The 22,586-nt window shown below is 35.2% G+C and overlaps 1 protein-coding gene across 7 annotated transcripts in view; it reads left to right on the top strand.

Moving 5' to 3' along the window:
* LOC132557517 (uncharacterized) overlaps positions 1–22,586 on the top strand; it is a 115,095-nt gene that overhangs the window by 62,253 nt on the left and 30,256 nt on the right. For all 7 annotated transcript variants that reach the window (XR_009554515.1, XR_009554514.1, XR_009554513.1 and 4 more), the window contains exons 8-9: positions 2,583–2,641; positions 22,428–22,495. Coding sequence is in view for 4 of the 7 variants with exons in the window: in XM_060222014.1 (XP_060077997.1) it covers positions 2,583–2,641; positions 22,428–22,495 (127 nt within the window). In the remaining 3 variants the exon portion in view is untranslated. The remainder of the gene's footprint in view (positions 1–2,582; positions 2,642–22,427; positions 22,496–22,586) is intronic.

Below are 22,586 nucleotides of genomic sequence, written 5' to 3' on the forward strand. Positions count from 1 at the left end.
TTCCAATTCTAAAATCATTGATTTTCTTGGGTGCTTTTAATCAATAAATTCCATGAACTGTTAAAATTAGTGTAAGCAGATCTATTGACCTATATTTTTTCATGAAATGAGGTGTCCACAATTTTTTTTTCAAAATTCACAAAACTTTAGCTCACTGAAAATATCTAATTTTACAGTTATGTATCTTTTATGTCATTGAAAGAATGTTTCTTTCCTTCAATGGTTCTTGATTTAATAGGATCTTTTTCCTGCTTTAAAAAACATTACAAGTTATTAAAATTCAAAATTTGTGTTATCTGTAAATGGTCTGGATGTACTGGCATAGAGATATGGGCAGTTTTATCTTCAAAATTAGAGATAACTTCCCAATTAAAAATTAGGTTGATTCTAAATTCATAAAGGAGATCAGTGATACAGTTGGTATGGAAGGAGAGACAGCAGGATTAGGTTTGTGATAGCAAGGACAGCACTTATATGCATGTATATGATCAGATGTGCTTTTGTAACTTGCTAGGGACTGGGAGTAAATAAAGAAACCCTCCTTTCAATGCCAAATATTACTGTTACTTGAAAATACATAATTGTGTATTTAAAACAGTTATCCACATTGAAATAAATTGATCTAACTAGCTGCACAGAAAGACAAGAGGATCAAAAGACCTATCTACCAAAGGAAAGGAAAGAACCAAATGCTCCATGTTCTGTATACCTATTTGGAGTTTTCTAATTTATCTGCTTATCAGTGGGTCTTTAGGGTCCTGAAATCAACCAGAGACAGATGATCAAGTTCTTTGATGCACCTGTAGATTTTACTGATTAACCTTTTGACCTCAGGTGAAATTGTGTTTTATTAACATGTAGTCACTGATGTTATCACTTGTAATTGCTGTAGAATGTTGAGAAAAAAATTTATGGACAATAAAATACAGGTGATCAAAAGTGAAATAGCAATTGATGATATTTCAATATCATGGCATATTCAGAATTTGTTTGAAGTATATTTTTTTTATCAAAATCTGAATTAAAAATATTTTATATTGATCACAATCACCCAAGAATGAAATTATGACACACTGGTTTAATAGGTTTTATATATTCATACCTATATGCCTCATTGTACATGAACATATGTTGAGCTTGAATTTCTATTCTGCTTTACAGAGTACATGTCTCATTTATAATCATAGGTCTGTTATATTCTGAAGTATATACCTGTTATTTTCAGTGTAATACATATTGACAAGGTGTTACTGTTAACAACTCGTTTATATATATGATTAACTATTAAATCATATTTACCACAATGACATCTAGACACATTACATATTTTAATTAAAGTAATTAAATATATTACTTGGTTTTGATGTTTTATAACAGTTTTTATCTATGTGTAATATACACAGTTGTCTATGGAGTCAAGGATGTACAGACAGTTTACATAATATTTTCTGTTTCCTAACATTGGGCGTAGACTTTTATGATTGAAGAGATATCAAGAAAAAAAATCTTACACGATCTTCTTCAATTTCAAGTCTTTGTTGGTTTTTTTACCATAGATATAATATAAACATGCAGTCATGTAATATTTTTATATACATATTGAGTAATGCTGATGGAAGTTTTATGGCATAGCTCATAACTTGTCTTTATTTACATTTCTACTTGTAGAAGCTTTTAAATTTGTGTACCTTTCACTCAATACATTGCATTCTTGGATAAGATCACCTGATGCTGGGTTATTCAGGGTAGTTGGTATTCGAGTAGAGATATTGATAGCAGTAAAGCCCATCATGATTTGGCTTAAAACAGAGCTAATATATGACACATGTTGAAATTAAATTGAGAATAATCATATATGATTTTCAATTATGTAGTTAAACAAACAGTATACATGTAACATTATACTAAAAATTCCAAAGCTACAAGATTGTTGATGTTATTATTTCAAATTTCTATTGGTCTTTATGAGCAATTATGTGGTTTATTTAAAATATTATGCAATAGATTAAATGCTGGTGGCCTTGAGGCATACATGTTATAATGGGCAATATATGTATACAAAGTACATGGTTTTCAATTGGTGTATATATATATATATATATCAAAAGCAGTTCATGGCGTTTATTATCCCTTTACAATTAGATGAGATCTTGAATTGGGTATTATAGTGTATGTCAGAAGCAAATGGGAATCTTTTGTCATCATTCTGTGGTTTTCATCTCTGAATTTATGACAGTCTCATATGAAGATAGTAAGTGAAGTCTCCAGCCTTAGGGTGCTCCTACTGCCCTAGGTTAATGTCTTTGTTGGTATGTAACATTGTCACTCTGTGACAAGCAAATTTCTGAAATCTAGATCATCCAAAGAAAACATAATGTACATAATAAATTAAAACAAGATACTATGAATTAAGTTGATTATCAGATAATGTCAATGTCATTATAAAACTATGTATTCTCTTATTTCAGTCTGACGTGTATACGATATGGTAGTTATATCGTTTGCAATGCTTTGATGTTGTATACATGTATATTCACAATGTTTATAATTTACAATGTTTGGATTTGGTCTTATAATTACAGGAGGAAGAATGCATTAATTTTGAGAACACAACTAACAGTTCGGGTACATGCAGTAATTGGTGAGTACCATGTTTTCAAAATACATTTCTGAAACTATAACCACATTTTTGCAAAGAACCTAAAGTCAAGTAAAATATGCCGTTTTATAAAAAAACTCATTTTCCACTGTGCCCATATATAGTACAACATCATCTGTGTGTAAAACGTCTTGTTTTCCCTGGAGTTACACAAGGAATACACTTGGAAAATCATGTTATGTCTGTCAAGTTCGGAGTCTTAATTATTGATTCCATGGTCACCAGGGAAGGTTATTCTGTTTGTTTACTGCTTACCCTAAATGGAATTCTGATCTTCCTTCTAAAAGACGTTTTAGAATTAAAAACTTTACTAGTGGAAAATATTTCTTATATCTAAGTCAGAATTGTTGAACACATAGAAGTTGTCAATGGTAAATATGTATTGTACATAAGCCTGTCGGAATGTGTAAGAAGATAGGGGAGTGTTTAGGTATGGGTAATCGACTTGACTCGGGATGTTGCTGGTATAATGTGCTACAGTGTAAAGTTTTATTGATTGGCTTGTCATCACCTACTTTAAACCTCATTGCTTTGTCAATAAATCGATAGAAAACAGATTTATCACACACCTGTTATAGAATTTGTGTGGACAATTTCTAGTTGTTCGATATCATCTCTGAAGTTTACTGTCTGGATTAACTTCAGCTTGTGACGGCTTCAACATTATGGGATTCCCTTTACAACACCTTCACTTTCAGTCATAGGGTCAAGATAATTGTTCAGCTGGCTTTAAATAAAGATGGCAGCTTAAACATAATTGAATTATCCTTTAGACACCTTTGTCTTCAATTTTAGGTATCAGATAATTTTTCTGATTTCTGATCTCTTGATCTTAATTTTTCTATGGCCTACATTACATTTTTTAGGATCATTAACTTCAGTTAGATGAACACTTCATAGAGTTTGGTTTATATTGATTTTATGTTGTCTAACCCACTTTGTGACCCCTCCTCCACTCTCTTCCATTACGATTAGTCAAGTTATATTAATATAACATTCCTCAATAGTCTTTAGAGATAGGGACATAAACTAATACTCATCTCAAGGAGGCGACTATGTCAACAGTGTCATCCCATTGTTAGGCTTGTGTAGAAGGACCTGTGATGGTTCTTTTAACAAAATAGTCATGTTGGTCAGAGATATGTATAGAGGACAAGACAACAAACTCTGGATATTGCTAAGACAACTGAAAGAAAGGGTACAGATGGCCAGAAAATGAAATAAAGTCTCCTTCTGAAAGATGATCGGCAATTGTATCTGTATAATCTATATCAGGGTCAAAAGATATATAGATTGTGTTAAGATGTTGATGCTATATATGTATGTTTACCTGTTACATGTATAAATAGGTAGATGATCTGTATTCAGTTTGAGGGTGTGAGTGATTTCAAGTCTGTGATAGGTTGTATGGGTACCAATTACCTCACATAATAGAGATGTGACACCTCCACAGTTGATGTTAGCTTTAATTTCAGATGTTAGTAATGCGTCACACTGCAAAATGTCACGATCAGAGCAAATAGTGATGTAAAAAACCCATAGAGTCGTGTGAACTCGTTGAAAAGTTCTTTGTAGGAGGGAAATTTATAAATAGGTAGATGATCTCAGCCTGTTTAATGGCTTATAATGATAATTAAATCAGGAAGGACAAATACAATTTACCTGTAGAGATGGTGTCAAAGGAATGTATCTGTTTACTAGAAAACATCTTATATAAGATTTATCTCATATTTACATCTTATATCTTTGATGTGCAGTTTTGTGTGTACATAATGTACTAAAAGAATTTGCGTCGTAGTTACATCATCGTTCATGAGATCATCATTTGTGTTTGATGTCTTAGATTTACCTTTTGGTATTCCAGACAGGAATTTATAGATCTGTAAAGTTCAATTTATTTGTAAACATTTTTATATTATCGTGTAATCTAAGAGAGTTGTGATGTGTCATAAATGACAAGGAGTGTATTCGCTTTTTAGATGTATACAAGTATGTTATAATCATATATGAAAATAACAACAGTACAAATCAAGACTTGGAAATCAGTAGACAGACTGTGTGATGGATTCTTACACACATTAACACTGACAGTTAATTACAGATCAAATGTCAACAACAAAAATTAGGTTTTTAATGAGATCTGATCCTGTTAAATGTCGTATTAACTGTCTGTGGAGTTTTTAACAGGTGTCTGTTCCAGTATGACTCAAAGAATAACAAAGTAAGATTGTTGGTGACTGTGACATTAATAGATAATGTGATACATTGGCTATGATGGTAGACAGTTTAACAACAACTACAAAGGAAAGGCAGATATCAGTGTGTGGGGTGTACTTTTGATAGATATCAAAATACAAGATTACGTTCCTTCTTGTTAGGGAGTGAAAGTGGCTTAGGCAATGTATGGAGGATATTCGAAATAAAAATAATTTATTACAAGTGAACACAGTTGAAAAGGAATTGAAAAGTACAGTTAAATCTGTTTTGAATAGAGGTGTCTTGTCAATCAGTCTCGTAATGGTCAGGACCAGAGATAGAGGAGTAAGGGACTCCCTTGATGGTCAGGACCAGAGATAGAGGAGTAAGGGACTCCCTTGATGGTCAGGACCAGAGATAGAGGAGTAAGGGACTCCCTTGATGGTCAGGACCAGAGATAGAGGAGTAAGTGACACCCTTGATGGTCAGGACCAGAGATAGAGGAGTAAGGGACTCCCTTGATGGTCAGGACCAGAGATAGAGGAGTAAGTGACATCCTTGATGGTCAGGACCAGAGATAGAGGAGTAAGTGACTCCCTTGATGGTCAGGACCAGAGATAGAGGAGTAAGGGACTCCCTTGATGGTCAGGACCAGAGATAGAGGAGTAAGGGACTCCCTTGATGGTCAGGACCAGAGATAGAGGAGTAAGGGACTCCCTTGATGGTCAGGACCAGAGATAGAGGAGTAAGGGACTCCCTTGATGGTCAGGACCAGAGATAGAGGAGTAAGGGACTCCCTTGATGGTCAGGACCAGAGATAGAGGAGTAAGGGACTACCAGAGATAGAGGAGTAAGGGACTACCTTGATGGTCAGGACCAGAGATAGAGGAGTAAGGGACACCCTTGATGGTCAGGACCAGAGATAGAGGAGTAAGGGACACCCTTGATGGTCAGGACCAGAGATGGAGGAGTAAGTGACACCCTTGATGGTCAGGACCAGAGATAGAGGAGTAAGGGACTCCCTTGATGGTCAGGACCAGAGATAGAGGAGTAAGTGACATCCTTGATGGTCAGGACCAGAGATAGAGGAGTAAGGGACTCCCTTGATGGTCAGGACCAGAGATAGAGGAGTAAGGGACTCCCTTGATAGTCAGGACCAGAGATAGAGGAGTAAGTGACATCCTTGATGGTCTGGACCAGAGATAGAGGAGTAAGGGACTCCCTTGATGGTCAGGACCAGAGATAGAGGATGGTCTTGATAGGACCAGAGAGGGACTCCCTTGATGGTCAGGACCAGAGATAGAGGAGTAAGGGATTCCCTTGATGGTCAGGACCAGAGATGGAGGACGATATGCTGCTGGATGAGAGAGAGGGGTGTAAAGTATGTGTCTGTCTCTCTTATTTAACAAGTTTTACGTCCACTATTATGGCCTTTCAGCAGGTCCTCTGTCTCTCAGTCTCTATTTATTTAAATAGCAGGTTTTAGTCCTTTATTACGACGTTTCAGCAGATGAGTTCCCATTCTCTAGGTGGTCCTGGCTAAAGAATGTTTGTCAGTCTCTCAGCTCCATGGTGGGATGCTGGCCCAATGGTTAGTGACAGGTGATTAACACCTTCAGTAAGGGTACATACAGGTATATTATATGTCTCTGAGGCCTGTATTGTATACCTGAGTAGATTTATTTGGTGTTTGGGCTCTAACATTGTGTATGTATTGATCTGTCCAGAGAGCTGTTCTGTATCGAGCCACATATCGCAATATATACCTTCACCACAGGTAAAACTTCCTTAGTACACACTTCACTTGTCTGTCAACACTGTATCAGGAGGGAGCATGATAGATTTACCTGTATTTCTGTAGTTAGGAGTTTATGTTGTCACACACCTGGTCATAGGTAATACAATCCTACCTGACAGATTTCCACATAGAAGTGTATGATGTCTCTTCCTCATTAGGGATGAAGAAAACACACAGTTTTGTCTACTGAAAGATGTTTGCATACAACAAAAAAAATAATTCTTAATCATAAACATAATATCTGATATTTGAGAAAAATAGGATTTCAGGAGACTGTAAGGGGCTACAATAAAATGTCACTATATCTTTAAATATGCACTAAACCTACACTTCTTACAGCATCAGTTGTGTGCAATATGGCCCGTTATTGCTCTTAATATTAAATTCCAAATTAAGATGAAAACTATCATTCAAGTACAACTGTCAATCCCAAATGTTATAGTCTAGATATAACATAAACATTAAAACAAAAAAATTAAAACCCACCATGACAAAGCTGGTTCTATAGTTAGTATTAGAATTGTACAGACAACAGTTATGTTACCTGTGAATAGATATCCACACCGTAGTATGACAAAGATTTCTATAGACGTGTAGTAATTGTGCCTGTAGAAAATCTTCTGAAGGATTTGATTTGACCGGGTTAAGACAAACATACTACTCGCCAAATATGTAATCCCGTGTTCAATCAGCATATTTTTTAAGGTCAGTCAATGTTCTTCGGTATCACTTGTTAAATGAATGTAGAGTTTATCAGGTCCAAAAGTTTACATTTGTCTGACTGGAGAATATATAGGTAAATACTGGCAAGTGAGGTGGCCTTTTGTCTCGATGTTTGCATAATACACAACCAAATACATTTGGCTTCCTAGTTTAAACTTTATATATAGAAACACTCCTGCGATAAACTTTTGTAAAGATCAGATTGTCTTACAAATTGCAAATTAAAACCTGAGATGTTTAATTCTTAAAACTGTCCTCCTAATGCTGATACAAATACTTGATTATTGTAATTTTGTTATAATGTAACATTGTCTTGTTTTAGACAGTATTCCTTACCATACAAAGGATGAATTCAGACTCTATTTTAAATCTTAGATTAGAATGCAGGTTAAATTTTTTACATAATCAGCATGGAACATGTCCAGAAGATAACTCCAACAAGCATTAGATTCAGAATTAAGTATAAAAAACTTTGTCGTGTAAATAGAGTGACATTTTGCTGATAATACATGTTTACACACTACCAAGGTCAAAGACTATAGATTTTTGTGGTTGAAGGGATAAATCTAGTGAGAATTCATGTTTTTAGTGCACAGCAATATAAACAGGTTGAAATTATTTCAGGTTTTAAGATTCTTTTATTTCTGTGTGGTATATTTTAAAATATGCACAGTACTGCCACTACTCATAAATAGCAGTAGCCATTGCATATATGACTTCATGACAAAATTGTCATTTCTGAAATATTTCTCCTTGGTCTTTTATAGAAACAGGGTTGAAAATGAAACTTTTTGGAACACAAGCACTAGATTGTTTTCCTTTTGTCTTTAAGTGTGTTAATTGTTGTGCTGTGTAAGTTACCTGTTCAACGATGACCTGAGAAAATGTTACGTTGTCTTGATGACCACAGAGTACCTGATGGACAGTAGCTTTAATGAAAAGTAAACATGTCCCCATCACCTTACCCTGTTTATTTTGGCATTAGGACCTGGATATATTCCAGAACCCTTGACTTAATTATTAGTTCTTAGTCAAGTGCTTCTGGCCTCGCCCTAAACAGAAAATTCTTCAACTCTTATTCTGAGTGGTATATAGGAAAATGTTGACAGGCTATGTTGAAATGTGAACATAAATGTTTGTTCTACTTGTATCAGAAAGTAAATGAAATGGTTGTAATATCTAAAACTGTATTATTTCATGTGAAAATAGAATAACATAAAGCCTGTAACTATTTGTTTTCTTGTCTCCATTACTGCAGGAATATAAACAATGAAGACTTTTCTGAAATTTATAATAGCATGAATAGTTTCCTATTATATAGACCTACACATGTTAAATAGACATATGTTATATAGACCTGCACATGTTAAATAGACATATGTTATATAGACCTGCACATGTTAAATAGACATATGTTATATAGACCTGCACATGTTAAATAGACATATGTTATATAGACCTGCACATGTTAAATAGACATATGTTATATAGACCTACACATGTTAAATAGACATATGTTATATAGACCTGCACATGTTAAATAGACATATGTTATATAGACCTGCACATATTAAATAGATATATGTTATATAGACTTGCACATGTTATATAGACCAGCACATGTTAAATAGACATGTGTTATATAGACCTGCACATGTTAAATAGACATATGTTATATAGACCTGCACATATTAAATAGACATATGTTATATAGACTTGCACATGTTATATAGACCAGCACATGTTAAATAGACATGTGTTATATAGACCTGCACATGTTATATAGACATGTGTTATATAGACTTGTGTTATATAGACTTGTGTTATATAGACCAGGGCTCTCGATCTGCCAGATTTGGGGCCGAATAATGCAAAGTAGTATCTTTTTTTCCCAATTTAGACCCCAAGTTTTCCCAATTCTAAGGAAAACGCCGCTATTTTTCCCAATTTTAAGGGCCCCGGGCCCCAGTCCCAAAATGGGGTGTGAGAGCCCTGTAGACCTGCACATGTTATATAGACCTGCACATGATAAATAGATATATGTTATATAGACCTGCACATGTTAAATAGACACATGTTATATCTATAGACTTGAACACCCTTTTTTGTAGTTTTGGACATCGGTACAATCAAGGTATTTTAAAGCAGTATGGAAGGTGGTCACTCAGAAAATTTGGACATTCTGTATTTTAAATGTTTACAAGTAAGCTAAAGTGGTGCAACAGCTGGGGCCAGACAGACAGATAGATGTTATCTAATCTTACGCCTGGTTTATTCCAGGCTCTTACCCCACAATTCAATTTCACTCAACCAGAAAACTTTTCTGGCTATCCTTAACCATTTGTTTTATATCTTATTTAGGGAGGAAGTACATACTTGGGTTCTAACCAGTTTAGGACAATCACCTCTACCATTTAATGCCTGCTTTCTACTCACCAACTGATACAAATAAATTGAATTTAAAATGTGTTTTAGTAGTGTACATTATTGATCCTGTAGTATAATTTTATGATTTCTGGAAAAATATATCCTGGTACATTAAGACTACCTCGAGGCATTATCGAACATGTGTAATTATTTTATCATGAGAAAAAACGAGAAAGCAACTGGCATGTGATCTATAAGTGGTCACATCTGATTGATTTCCTGTGGTCAAGCCTGAATGACTTGGGTTGGTGGTCACACTTGATTGACTTGTTGGTGTGTGGTAAGATCTGGACTCTATCATAAGTGTCAAATCTAAAATGTTCCTGAATCCAACACAAGAAGTGCACAAGTTTGTATGAACTTAGCTGTCTTTACTGAATCTCCAAGTTTTCCTGCCATGTTTATGATCAAAGGTCTCCTATAAAGCCTTTCATTATTTTCTTTTTAATTAAAAAATGATCACAATTTGTACAAGAAAGTTGTGATCCAGTTGTAGATAATACACTTTATCAAATTTAAAATCGAAACTAATATAAAAGTCATCGATTTATTAGAAAATCACACTTTATATGTACATACATGTAAATGATACGAGGTGGTCTAACAGAAAATAGAGGAATCACAAACAAGCTTTATGGTTGATGAAACAAATTCACATCTTATGGATCAATTGATGGTTCAAATGAGAGGATAAAATTATTTGAAGTAGCCCTTGAAATGGTTTGGGAATTACAGAATTTCCATGGCTGTTTATATGTTAATGGAAGTTGTTGGTGTATTTGCTAGCATTAATCATTGTAACTCCAGGAAAATCCCATGTCTGTAACATAGCATGTTGAAAAAGATGCTCCCCTTGTAACAGACAGCTATTTCCAATTAAATAGTGTTTCTAGGTATTAGAGTCATTGGCAGCAGTGGGATATAGAACACAGAGAGGATATAGGTGGACCCAGCTTGAGGTGCAGACTATCAAAGACAGTCAGAATCAGAGGAGCTACAGACGGGGGTGGCAGATGATAAAACAGCTGATAGGAAAACTCATATTTCCTGTATTATATTTATCTACAGCTGTTGTAGGAAAAACCACAGAACAGCCATATTCCAGGACTGGTAAACAGCTAAATACAGAAGGTCAGGATAAGTCACATTAGGGGGTGCCATCTTCTCCCAAAAATCACAGAGCGCCCCATTACAGCTACTGCTGACATTAGACGAATGTGAGTAAACTGTATGTAAAACAGATGATGACAGGACTATACAGAGAAGGAGGGGTCAATACTAATAGCTTGGAAGAATCAAGACCTGTATACAGGCCATGTGATACTAGCAGTGGACTGGGAATTTGAATACATAAAGGATTCTTAGGAACATCAAATGACATGAATGTGTTGATGGGAAAATCTCTGGTCAGAAGACAGTCTTATTAAGACACACATGCTAGAAATATAATCAACCATGATTAAGATCATGTCTTAGCTGTAAAGATCCTAAAAATAGCCTTTGTAAGGTCACTTTTGTATTCCTTTCAAGGTCACCTTTCAATCCTAATGAGGATATCAACAATGTTCACCTTTTCAAGGTCAATGAATGTACTCAAATGTATATTTAGCATCTGAGAATCAGTAAGCAAGGCTCTAAATGCAGGGCATTGACTTTTCAAGGTCAATTAAGGTCAGCCAAGGAAACATCTGGGGGAGCCTTGGCACCATTCAGTCTACACCAATCATGATTACTAGATTCACTGCAGTTGCCAAATGCTCTGTAACAACAAATGCATACTCAAGGCAGGCAGGTCCTGTTCAGTGGTCCAAACTGTACTCCTGAAGGTCTAATAGGTCATGCAGTCTTGAAAATAAGATGTGACAGTTAGGGTAACCTCCTTGTACAGGAGTGTGTTATCACTGACAGGCATATTTGTAATACACAGGTATCATTCTTCAAACCTTACTTCCATGTTGCAGTGAAGACACTGCAGTTTGACCCTGTCATTTAAATCAAGCATTTTATCTAGGTGTGTTGGAGTTTTGAATTCTATGAGAAATTGTAGTTTTGAGAGAAGTGTAAAAATGAATAGACCTGTAACCACAGTTACCAATCCTAATGTCTACTTCACAGCTCTATTACCATGGCAATGATAAGACTTACATCTGCAGCAAGTGTGTGGAGCAGAGGTAAAAGAAAGACAAAATCAAATGAATATACTGGAATACTGATATCTTATGATTCATTTTGTTTTAGCTGACACAGCTGTTGTGTAAGAAGTAATATGAAATGCATGAACAGATGTTTTGGTGTGGCATATATCAGTATATGTAATTCTCAAGAGACATGTATATATTGCGGTGGATTGTGCACATCTGCTAGAAAAATTGTAGGAAGATTCCAGGTAGACTCTGACCACTGGTATGTGTAAATAGTATCCTTGGTAACGGTGCCATGTTGGTGTAGCTTGATGTGGACCATATGATGTAAGCTAGGTGCTTAAACTGTTACCCTATAGCTGATCTTTAGACATCCACCATTTATACAACCCAAATGGCTGTCCTGGTTTGTAAGGGACTGATAGCAATGTTTACCTTTGAATGTATTTTCAGTAATACTTATTAAAGGAAAGTTTAAAAAAGCTATTCTGTGAGAATGTGTACGGAGTTACTTCTCTACTAAACTGAGACTCCATTGCAGATAATATTCTGATTTTGTCACAATTAAATCCAAATGATAAATGATATCAAGACTGTTTACACAATGTTAGCTGACTTTTGAACAGTTCTGTCTGCTCAATGATAAAATTACTTCAACAGGCCTACTTTGGATGTAGACACATGATGGTGATGTTTATGATCGGTTAACCTAGATGTATACAACTAATGTATTATCATTAAGTTTAGGGTACCTTCATGCTTAGCTAGGTATTGAGAGGAGTTTCCTGACTTTTTTATAGTTCAGGTATTGGAGGGATGGCTTACTTTCCTATCTGGTGTCTATAGTTGCCCTAATGTTGTCAAGTGTCTGACAAGAGCTCTGGAGCCTATATCATGAGAATCCCTTGGGATCTGGAAGCAATCTGCATCAGTCAGATACTTCAGTGTGATAGAAGTTTGTAATATGCTGGATAGCTGTTGGGGCCGAGTGTTAAAGATGATTTTTACTTAGAGTGTCATGTTGTTAACATCCCCAGCTGATAAACATACAGCCAGAAATAGATACATCTGTAACTGTGAAGTAATAAATTCTACTAATCAGGATAGGGCGCTGACACTGACAGGAAATGATACTAACTCAAACAAACTGTATATTATCTTCTAACGACTTCTGTGTGATAATTACTATATGTTTATCATGTCAATGACAAAACAACTTTTTCAAAAACTTTCATTGTTTATAGACTAGAAGATATTTTAATGCTGGATCATGCAACTCAAGACAGATATATAAAATCTGATAGAAAACAAGACAAATTCTGATTACTGACCATTCTTCAGCGTTTTTCTATAAAAATGTACCTGCTTTCCTGGAATAGCATTTCCAAATCACTGTTGTTGGTGAGACAGTACCATTAGTAGGAGGGGAAGAGTAAAGGAGACAGAAATTCTCTGGTTGACTGAATGGGTTCCAGCTGTACAGAACATCCTGGTTGGGCCAGCATTTCTCAGTATTGTAATGCTACCTGTGGGTGGAGGTGTTGAAGTTTTTATGATACACAGAATTGTATGTTAGTATAAACCTGTATTAGTCAAGGTTGGTGTTTAGCTTTATTTACACATTGCTTACAGTAAGGCGATATAATAAATACAGACACATGTATGTCCCAGTACAACACAGTGATAAGTAATGATACTGCATAGATTTTACAGTAAGCAGAGATAAATACAGACACATGTATGTCCCAGTACAACACAGTGATAAGTAATGATACTGCATAGATTTTACAGTAAGGAGAGATAAATACAGACACATGTATGTCCCAGTACAACACAGTGATAAGTAATGATACTAGATAGATTTCACAAAAATAGAACTGCCATAATATTATGGATTTGGTTACATGATATATTCACATACTGCTAGCTTTCAGTGCAAAAGCTTTGACAGAATTGAACTCTTTTTCTAAAGATTCTTGATAAAGATATAAACAGATATTAGCTGGAACTAAAAATATGACGGAACTGCTGATGTAGGAGATCGCTGGTAGGGGAGTGTAAGGGAGGCTATTGGTGTGCTAAAGATTTTATCATTGAAAGATAAGTCTTAGTTTCTGAGATGGTTATCACAAGAATATTTTAGTTATCATAATCACAACATCCGATGTTGGCAATCTCATTCAGAATGTACCAGATTCCCACAAGGACATAGCTGGGCGATAAGCTATCAAAGTTAGCAGCCATGGACAGTGTTAGTATGGGTAGAAATCTCCTGATGAAAGCTTCTGGAATAAAACCTTTTTAGAAGAATTACCTTAATATTTAACAATATTTGAGTTTTGTGTTAGAGCTTGTAATGGCATTTACATGGTATCTAGAGTTGATAAAAAACATTCTGACAGTTATATCTAATTGTATAGTTGGTGTTGGGCATGAACTAGAATGTAAACTCTCCAAATTTAGATGTTGCATTAGATTCCTACATGTAAAACATTGTGAGATTCAGAACCCTCAATAATTCTAACTAGGGAAATTCTGATAAAATGTTCAATATTGAATCCTAGATAATTCCTTTTTAGGAAAGTTACAGGATTGTAGCTAGGCAGCTGTACTTGGATAAGTAACAGGTTGTATTGACAGTAAATTGGTATCTCTATACTGCTGTAGAATAAGATGCTCAAGCCAGATGGTGACAACTGACACCATAACTTGACAATGTTGGTAGATCTTATTGAATAATCGGTCTAAAGTAAATCAGCCTTGGATATAAGATCGTTTACAGATGTAACCTATACTGGTGAACAGACTCGAACCCTAACTGTAGTCTGGTGAAATCGACTTTGAAGGGATTAGTTGATGTATTTAATAATGTTTAAAGCTTATGAATGTGTTTGTATATCACCACCTCCTCAATCTCTTCCTACACACTTCCTGTGTGTACAAATCCTACTGTTTCTGTATATGATACACAGATATTAATTCTGTACAATATGTATAATATATCTACAGGAATAATCATCCTGTGTTTTCATTAAAAGGGGATACAAATATCATTAGGGAGCATGGACTTCATTTTACAAAATGATATTAAATTCTTCTTAAAAATAGTTCTTTACTTATCCTTTTTGTCTTGTACTTCTTAACTTTAAAAGGTAAGATTATAAATTAACATTTAGCATGATCTCCAGTAAATGTACACCTGAAGCTAGTACTACATTTTAGACAAATCTCCAGGGTTGACATCTATGTTTGATGTAAAGTAAGAACCAATATCTACTATGACGACGTCCTGGAACAAACGTACATGGCACGAATGTTTATACCCAGATATGTATGTTATAGTCTGATAAAAGCTCACCAGGTCCTAGACCTAAATATAAAACGTACATAAATAGATTGACTGACCTTAGGTCTGTAACCTTCTGATGTAAATTAACTGTATTTAAGAAAGAGTCTATGTTTACAGTACTTTAAGTTTGACACTATTGGTCAGGCCACCGTCTAGTTGACATTGCTTAAATAAAGCAGAGCATAATAGTGCAATTGAGTAATGGTTTGTCCAGGCGTTATACCCAGGAAATACCCCCAGGTAGATCCCAAACAACATGTAGGTTAGTCCAAACTGTCTGTAAAAGGGTGCTAATGTTCCCAGCAGGGGGATACATTTGTCTAGTCTAACCCATTAAGTCCTTAAAGATCTAAATTCTATGTCAATGTTGCCTTTTCCACTCACAGCAGTGATAGAAATCTACTGTCCACAACTTGACTAAAGGATACAAACAATGTCCATTTATAGAACTTTTATGAGATTTGAAGGGACAATCAGCTTGTAAATGTGCAAGTTTTACTCTTAGCATATGTTAGTTTTCATCTGTGACATGAGGTCTAAAACTTTATGATAAATGCTACATTTATCTAGAAATGGATCTCAAATTTTTGAGAAGTTGATGAGGATTTGGTTTTCTTACTTCAATTTGATAACTTGTAACAGTGTAACACCAGTTACAAGCCATTGCATTGTAGTTGTGGTAGATACCAATGTTTTTGGCATAACATTACTGAGTGGGTGTCTGCAATAGGTACTGAAAAAGTTCTGAAATATGCTCGGATGGATTCAGAATGTGTTCATTAGCGTATAACTACTAATAGGTACTAAAATGTGCCCCGGAATGATCTAGAGGGGCTGAGACATATCATTTCTATTGCTGGAATTCAAAGAGTTGCCAACAAAGGGATGATGCATTGTACTGAGGTGCTAAAGACTGAATCACTGGTACTTGACACAATGACTAGAAACACGTAGTTACGTAAGCTACAGTTGTGTCAGAATCCATTTGGTGTCTATGATACTCCACAACCACATGTAAAACCCTGGCGCTGTTTGATGGCTTTCTATAGCATTATTTACATGTAACTGTTGTCTGTTCTAGTCCTGTAGCAGCAGCATCCAGGTGTATACTCATATCTTACTGGAGGAACTGTAGTTCAGAACAATAAAACAGTAATAATAAATAGAGCTAGGAACAGGTTTTCTTAGACACTCATCAGTCAGTCTAGATATCAGTCTATCCAAGTACCATATTTACTTACTAAGTACATGATTCGAATTATTACCTCAGTACATCATTAATTAATGAAAGCACATGTTTGTATTTGTAAGAAAAGTTTATCAATATTTGATCTTTCATTGCTATTTATAATTAATAAGCTAAGACTACTTTAAATGTAAACTAATATAAGTCAAATTACATGCTTTAAATCTATCTGTACACCGTTCATCTTGTATAATTGATAGGAAAAAGTAGAAAATCAATGCAAATCATTTTAATTTGCTAACAAGGAAATTAGTCTACAACCACCAGAACTGGGACAGGGTATATTGGATTTGGGAGTGACTGTCAGGGCTGATCAGTTGATTAAAAGGCCTATCATATTTACTTTTCAAGTAACTTGCAATGTTTCACTATGAGTTTCTATTTTAAGCATTGATATAAAAAGTTTTGATAAAACTTTCTAGTATTAATGCTAAATGAGCTGATTCTCAAATGTAAATGGCATTTATTATTCAGATTTATCAAAGTCAGTCTGATATATCAAGAAATGTGACCAAAATAGAAGGAAATGGTGTTGAAATGTTTTACAATAAAGATACCACTAGTGTGCATATTGTTGTTATGACTGTGCTCATTCGAGGGGCAGCCGTAGCAGAGAGGTTCAAGGCTGAGATGGTATGATAAGGAAGCTACGGAAATGTGACGGGATATATCAACTTGTACCTAAATAATTGGGGGATGAATGTCCCCGGAAAATGTGGATCAAAATCCAGTACCTTTCTCAAGGGCTCACTTCTGTTCAGCTGCTCTCTCTGTATACAAATATAAACATGATCGGAAAGGAATTAGAAGCAATACACATGAACTGACTTTCATGTTTTAATTTTCATCACTTAAATATTAACTAATTATTAACTATTAACTCATAACAAAAAAAAGATAATTTTACTGGGAATGATGTGAATATCTTGTCTTCATCATTAATGGGCCTAGATTTTTAACATGTTTTCTTCCTATTTGTTGAGGCATTGGTGAATCTGACTACCTTTATTTATGGGGAATATATATATATATATTTTTTCAGATTTGTTCATTACCATGTAGATAGGCAACAGTATGCTCCATATGTCCCCATTGTGTGTTCATCTCTCCATCTATCTATACTCTGATAAATGTAAGCATTTAGTCTGTCAGTCCTTTCCTTCATAACTATTGAATAGATATGGATATCTACATTACTGCTATAGAATAGATAGTGAAACATTGATTTCAGGTTTATTTTGAATTCTGAGACATGGTGAACCTTACATTTTTGAGCCAAAAATAATGCAATCTTAAGTTTTGTTCAGAAAAGTGTCTGGCTCCATTTCCATCACATAAAAAGGGATTCAGGGCATACATGATTTATTTGAATTGTTTAGTCAGTGTGAGAGGTAGACACCTGCCTTCGATTTGTACTTCTAGCTAAATATTTGTATTGGAATAAGCTGGTTAAACACTGATCTTCATATTTCCTTTTTGTCCACAATTTCAACAAAGAACAGAAAAAGTGTCCTCCAAAATTTTGGGTAATTAGTATCTGTACTGCTTTCTATTCAGACAAAATTTTAAAGAATTCTCGTAGATAGCTAGGGTTGACCTAGCTATGCAATCAGTTGGAATAATTAGTGTTTCACATCTCTTTGTGGAGTCTTAAGCTATTAATGTATAGGCTTTGTATTCTAAAGAGATCTCGTGCATTTGTTTTGTTTACTGTGTTTATTTTTTTGTGTATTGATGATGTAATGTAATCCGTGTTTCTCAGTACAGTGAGTTCAAGTTTGTTTAGAGAAGTGACCCCAGGGTTGCATACTGTTTTTGTTGTTTCTCTTGTAATCACACAACAATGAACGGATGATGTCATTAGCATTCACATGTTAAGTACCATGGCATGTGTCAGGGAATCCTGTTTAAAGCTGCACTTACGCTCCATGGAAACAATAGATCTAACCGTAATCTTAATAATTTATATACAATTTTATAACAAGTTCTCTGATTGGTCCCTCATTAGACAAGTAACCAATTATTTGCCTTGTCAGGCATTAGATACCTGCATGCAATGAAAAAGCAAGAGATCTAACTGTTACATTTTTCTATCAGAAGCATGCAGTCTGATTGGTACCTTTTTAGGTCACTGCCACATGGTCTGCTTGGTTCCTGCAGTCTGATTGGTACCTTTTTAGATCACTACCACACGATCTGCTTGGTCCCTTTCTAGGTTATTTGATTGGTTTCTATTTAGATCATTAACATTTTATTGAAAGGATGCTTAATTATTGATCTCACTGAATTCTGTTAATGTAAATATAAGCTTTCTTTATTTAACAACAATTGCGAAGCAAGCTATCATCTTATATTAATCACTCTTGTTGGCACGGATGCAAGCACAAGAGGGGTCATACTGTGGGAGGAAATGGCATGTGGTCGGTTGGGCTGGTGACTGTCATATCTTTTCACGTCTGTTCAGGGAATAGAACCCCAGATGTCTAGGTGAAAAGCGATTATGTTACAACTACGCCACCCAACCACCCTTTACATCACTTTAGTTAAATTGGTACATATGGATAAAGGTAAAGGGCAAGGGGAAAGATGACATTGTAGAGAGTAGATGAAGGGAGAGAACCAATGGTCTTATTACTGAGAAATGATTTGCAGTATGAATAAGTGAAATAAAACCATTAGTTAGGTACAAACAACACTTAATTGCATATTGCTCAAACATGTTAAGTTGTTTCCAATAATGATAGGTTTTAAGAAATAGTTTTGTTGCTCAAAAAATGAAATTGTGTTAAGGTAAATAATGATAGAATGCTTATTATAAAGAGAACAGTACACAGCATCCCAAATGGCATTTGGAAGTTGGCCAGGTAGTCCTACTGTTGCTACGGAGGTAGCACTTATGGTCTGCGAGCATGCATAAAATTCACAACATGTATTCAATCCCCAAACTATTTCTTTATGTCTTCCAAATTTTGCTTGATCCTGCTTACATCATTCCCAGTTTCTTTAATGATTTTTGGAGATTTAGGTCTGTGAATTGGTTAACATGTGTAGTGTAGCATCACAAGAGCCTTTGTAACCAGCATAGGATATCCTTGGAAGTAGACTAAAGTAAGATCACTATCCAGGAGGGAAATGCCATCATGTACAGCTACACACTTTTCATTTTATCACTTTAATCTCTTGGATATTATATATCCCTAATAATTACTTGGTTTTTTGATTGGCTTTGTGCAGACTCTTTCGTGAAAAATGTCTGTATAGGTTTTCATACTTATGACAGATTAAAGAATAAAGAAAATAGAAATAAAGGTAAAACCTCCTTTCCAGATATAAACAAGCTGTCATTGGTGGTGTGTCTGTATAATACACATCAGACCACAAGTATTTGAAATGTCCAAAAGATATTTGTTAGTCATTGTGTACTGTAAAATGTTGACTTTTGATGTGGAAAAATGAAAGATGGAAAAATGTGTGTAAAGGGTTTTGATGAAAATATGATCTTATTGTATTAAATTTCCCAGTGTTCTTTTTCTATCTGAATTTTTCAAAGTACAGAAACCACTGTTTGCTTAACTTCAGAAAATTAAGTAATACACCCATTGAAATTAAGAGGATATTCAGAATTTCTTAGTTTTTTGTTAAAAGTAAGAATTTTTCATTAGTTAAGGGAGACAACTAGTTTTTGACTATGAAACAGGGCAAGGAGAAAATGTTGATTTGAACATTGTACAGGTCTATGTATATTGTGTGATTTTATTTGCTGTAAAGGAATAGCATTCTATCCTGTTGTTATCACAGACTTGTGTCTTAATCTAGAGTAAGTGTTAACACAGCTGTATGTAGGTTATGACCACATCTTGGTATAATGTTGACCATATACACCAACAGATTTACTGACCACTAGTTTGAAGTCATAGGGTTTGAATAATGGTCATTGAAATGTGATAATGGTCAGTGCTTTGTTCAGTTGCCCTGAGTGTATAGACTAGTTTATGTTTACTGCCTGTTAGGGCCCTTCATGTACACTTGTTGGCCTCATGTGAGGATGAAAGTACCTCTTGTACTTCATAACAGATATATTTATAATCACTGAGTTCCAGCAATAGCAGACTGGTTAACTCAACATCATTGTTCCTGAAATCTTTACAAACCTTATCCTTGTATAAAATGGAAATTCTTGTTATGAGGCATTGTATTATCTTGTGTGAGGTACTTCCTTTCTCAGTCTGCCTTATTAACCTGTCATGAGAAACTGCAGTAATGAGTAATTAGTTAATTTTGAGGTCATTAGTCCCTCATGGTAGTTGGAGACCTTCTTTCTTTACCATCTCAAAAATCAACCACTAACCTCAGATTTAAATAAAACATGTTACCTAGCAGATTACAACTGCTAAAGAATACTTTTGTTTGGCTGCTGCACAAGCATTTTGGACAAATTAATATCGGATATGTTGTGACCTGTTTGGAAGGTATAAGATTGAAATGAAGCTAACCAGGTCTGTAAGTTGAATGGAAGTTAAGATTATCAGTCAGATTGGCAGTGGAGGGTAGAATAAACATCAAGTCCCTGTTTATTGGAGTAACCACACAGGGTCAGCTGATTTCCTCAGTGTGGCCCAACATGCAAGATACAGCAACCCATACCAGCCTCATCTATGTCTCCAAACATACAAGATACAGCAACCCATACCAGCCTCATCTATGTCTCCAAACATAAAACGTAGAGAAACCCTACCAGCCTTATCTCTGTCTCCAAACATATAAGGTACAGAAACCCATACCTGCCTCTTCTCTGTCTCAAAACATACAACTTTCTGAAACCCATATCAGCTTCAGCTCTGTCTCCAAACATACAAGGCACAGAAACCCTACCAGCCTCATCTATTTCCCCAAGCATATGACCTTCTGAAACCCATACCAGCCTCTGGTAAGACTGACACATTCTTCAGTGTAATGTTATTGTTGAATTTTCTGTCTTCTGTAATAATCCACATGGAAGTCATGGTTGTAATGTTAAAGTCACTTAATAAGTTACCTAATAACATCATGTTAAAGGACATTAGGACAAATTGGCTCAGTATTGACTCTTAATTAGGAGTACGTGTATGTTTGTTTTGGTACCTTGTATGGTTTGTGGCTCCTATCTAGTGTTTGTTTTGGTACTTTGTATGGTCTGTGACTCCTATCTAGTGTTTGTTTTGGTACCTTGTATGGTCTGTGGCTCCTATCTAGTGTTTGTTTTGGTACCTTGTATGGTCTGTGGCTCCTATCTAGTGTTTGTTTTGGTACCTTGTATGGTCTGTGGCTCCTATCTAGTGTTTGTTTTGGTACCTTGTATGGTCTGTGACTCCTATCTAGTGTTTGTTTTGGTACCTTGTATGGTCTGTGGCTCCTATCTAGTGTTTGTTTTGGTACCTTGTATGGTCTGTGGCTCCTATCTAGTGTTTGTTTTGGTACCTTGTATGGTCTGTGGCTCCTATCTAGTGTTTGTTTTGGTACTTTGTATGGTCTGTGGCTCCTATCTAGTGTTTGTTTTGGTACTTTGTATGGTCTGTGGCTCCTATCTAGTGTTTGTTTTGGTACTTTGTATGGCCTGTGGCTCATATCTAGTGTTTGTTTTGGTACTTTGTATGGTCTGTGGCTCCTATCTAGTGTTTGTTTTGGTACTTTGTATGGTCTGTGGCTCCTATCTAGTGTTTGTTTTGGTACCTTGTATCTTCATCCTGCTACAGGTGTTGGAATAAAATGTCAGTTGGTGCAAAACAACAAAAACATAACTATTCTCTCCATAGGGTACCTGTTCATTAACCTTTTAAAAGCTTCTGAATCTATATCCACTTTCACTCTTTTGTTTTTTTAAATCCAATTTCCTTTTGTTATCTTTACAGAAAAACTTTTAAATTCCCATGGAAGAGAATTACGAAGAGCTCTCTTCTCCCTCAAGCAGATCTTCCAGGTAAAGTGGTTTTCATGGTTCGATAAAAGTAATTGTTTTATGACATTTATGTGTGTTGGTCCTAGTTTAAACGTATGAATGTTTGGATACC

The sequence above is a fragment of the Ylistrum balloti genome, unplaced genomic scaffold (assembly GCF_031769215.1).
Source record: "Ylistrum balloti isolate Yb309-2 unplaced genomic scaffold, AGI_CSIRO_Ybal_v1 Utg370682, whole genome shotgun sequence".
In the NCBI taxonomy this organism is placed as follows: domain Eukaryota; kingdom Metazoa; phylum Mollusca; class Bivalvia; order Pectinida; family Pectinidae; genus Ylistrum; species Ylistrum balloti.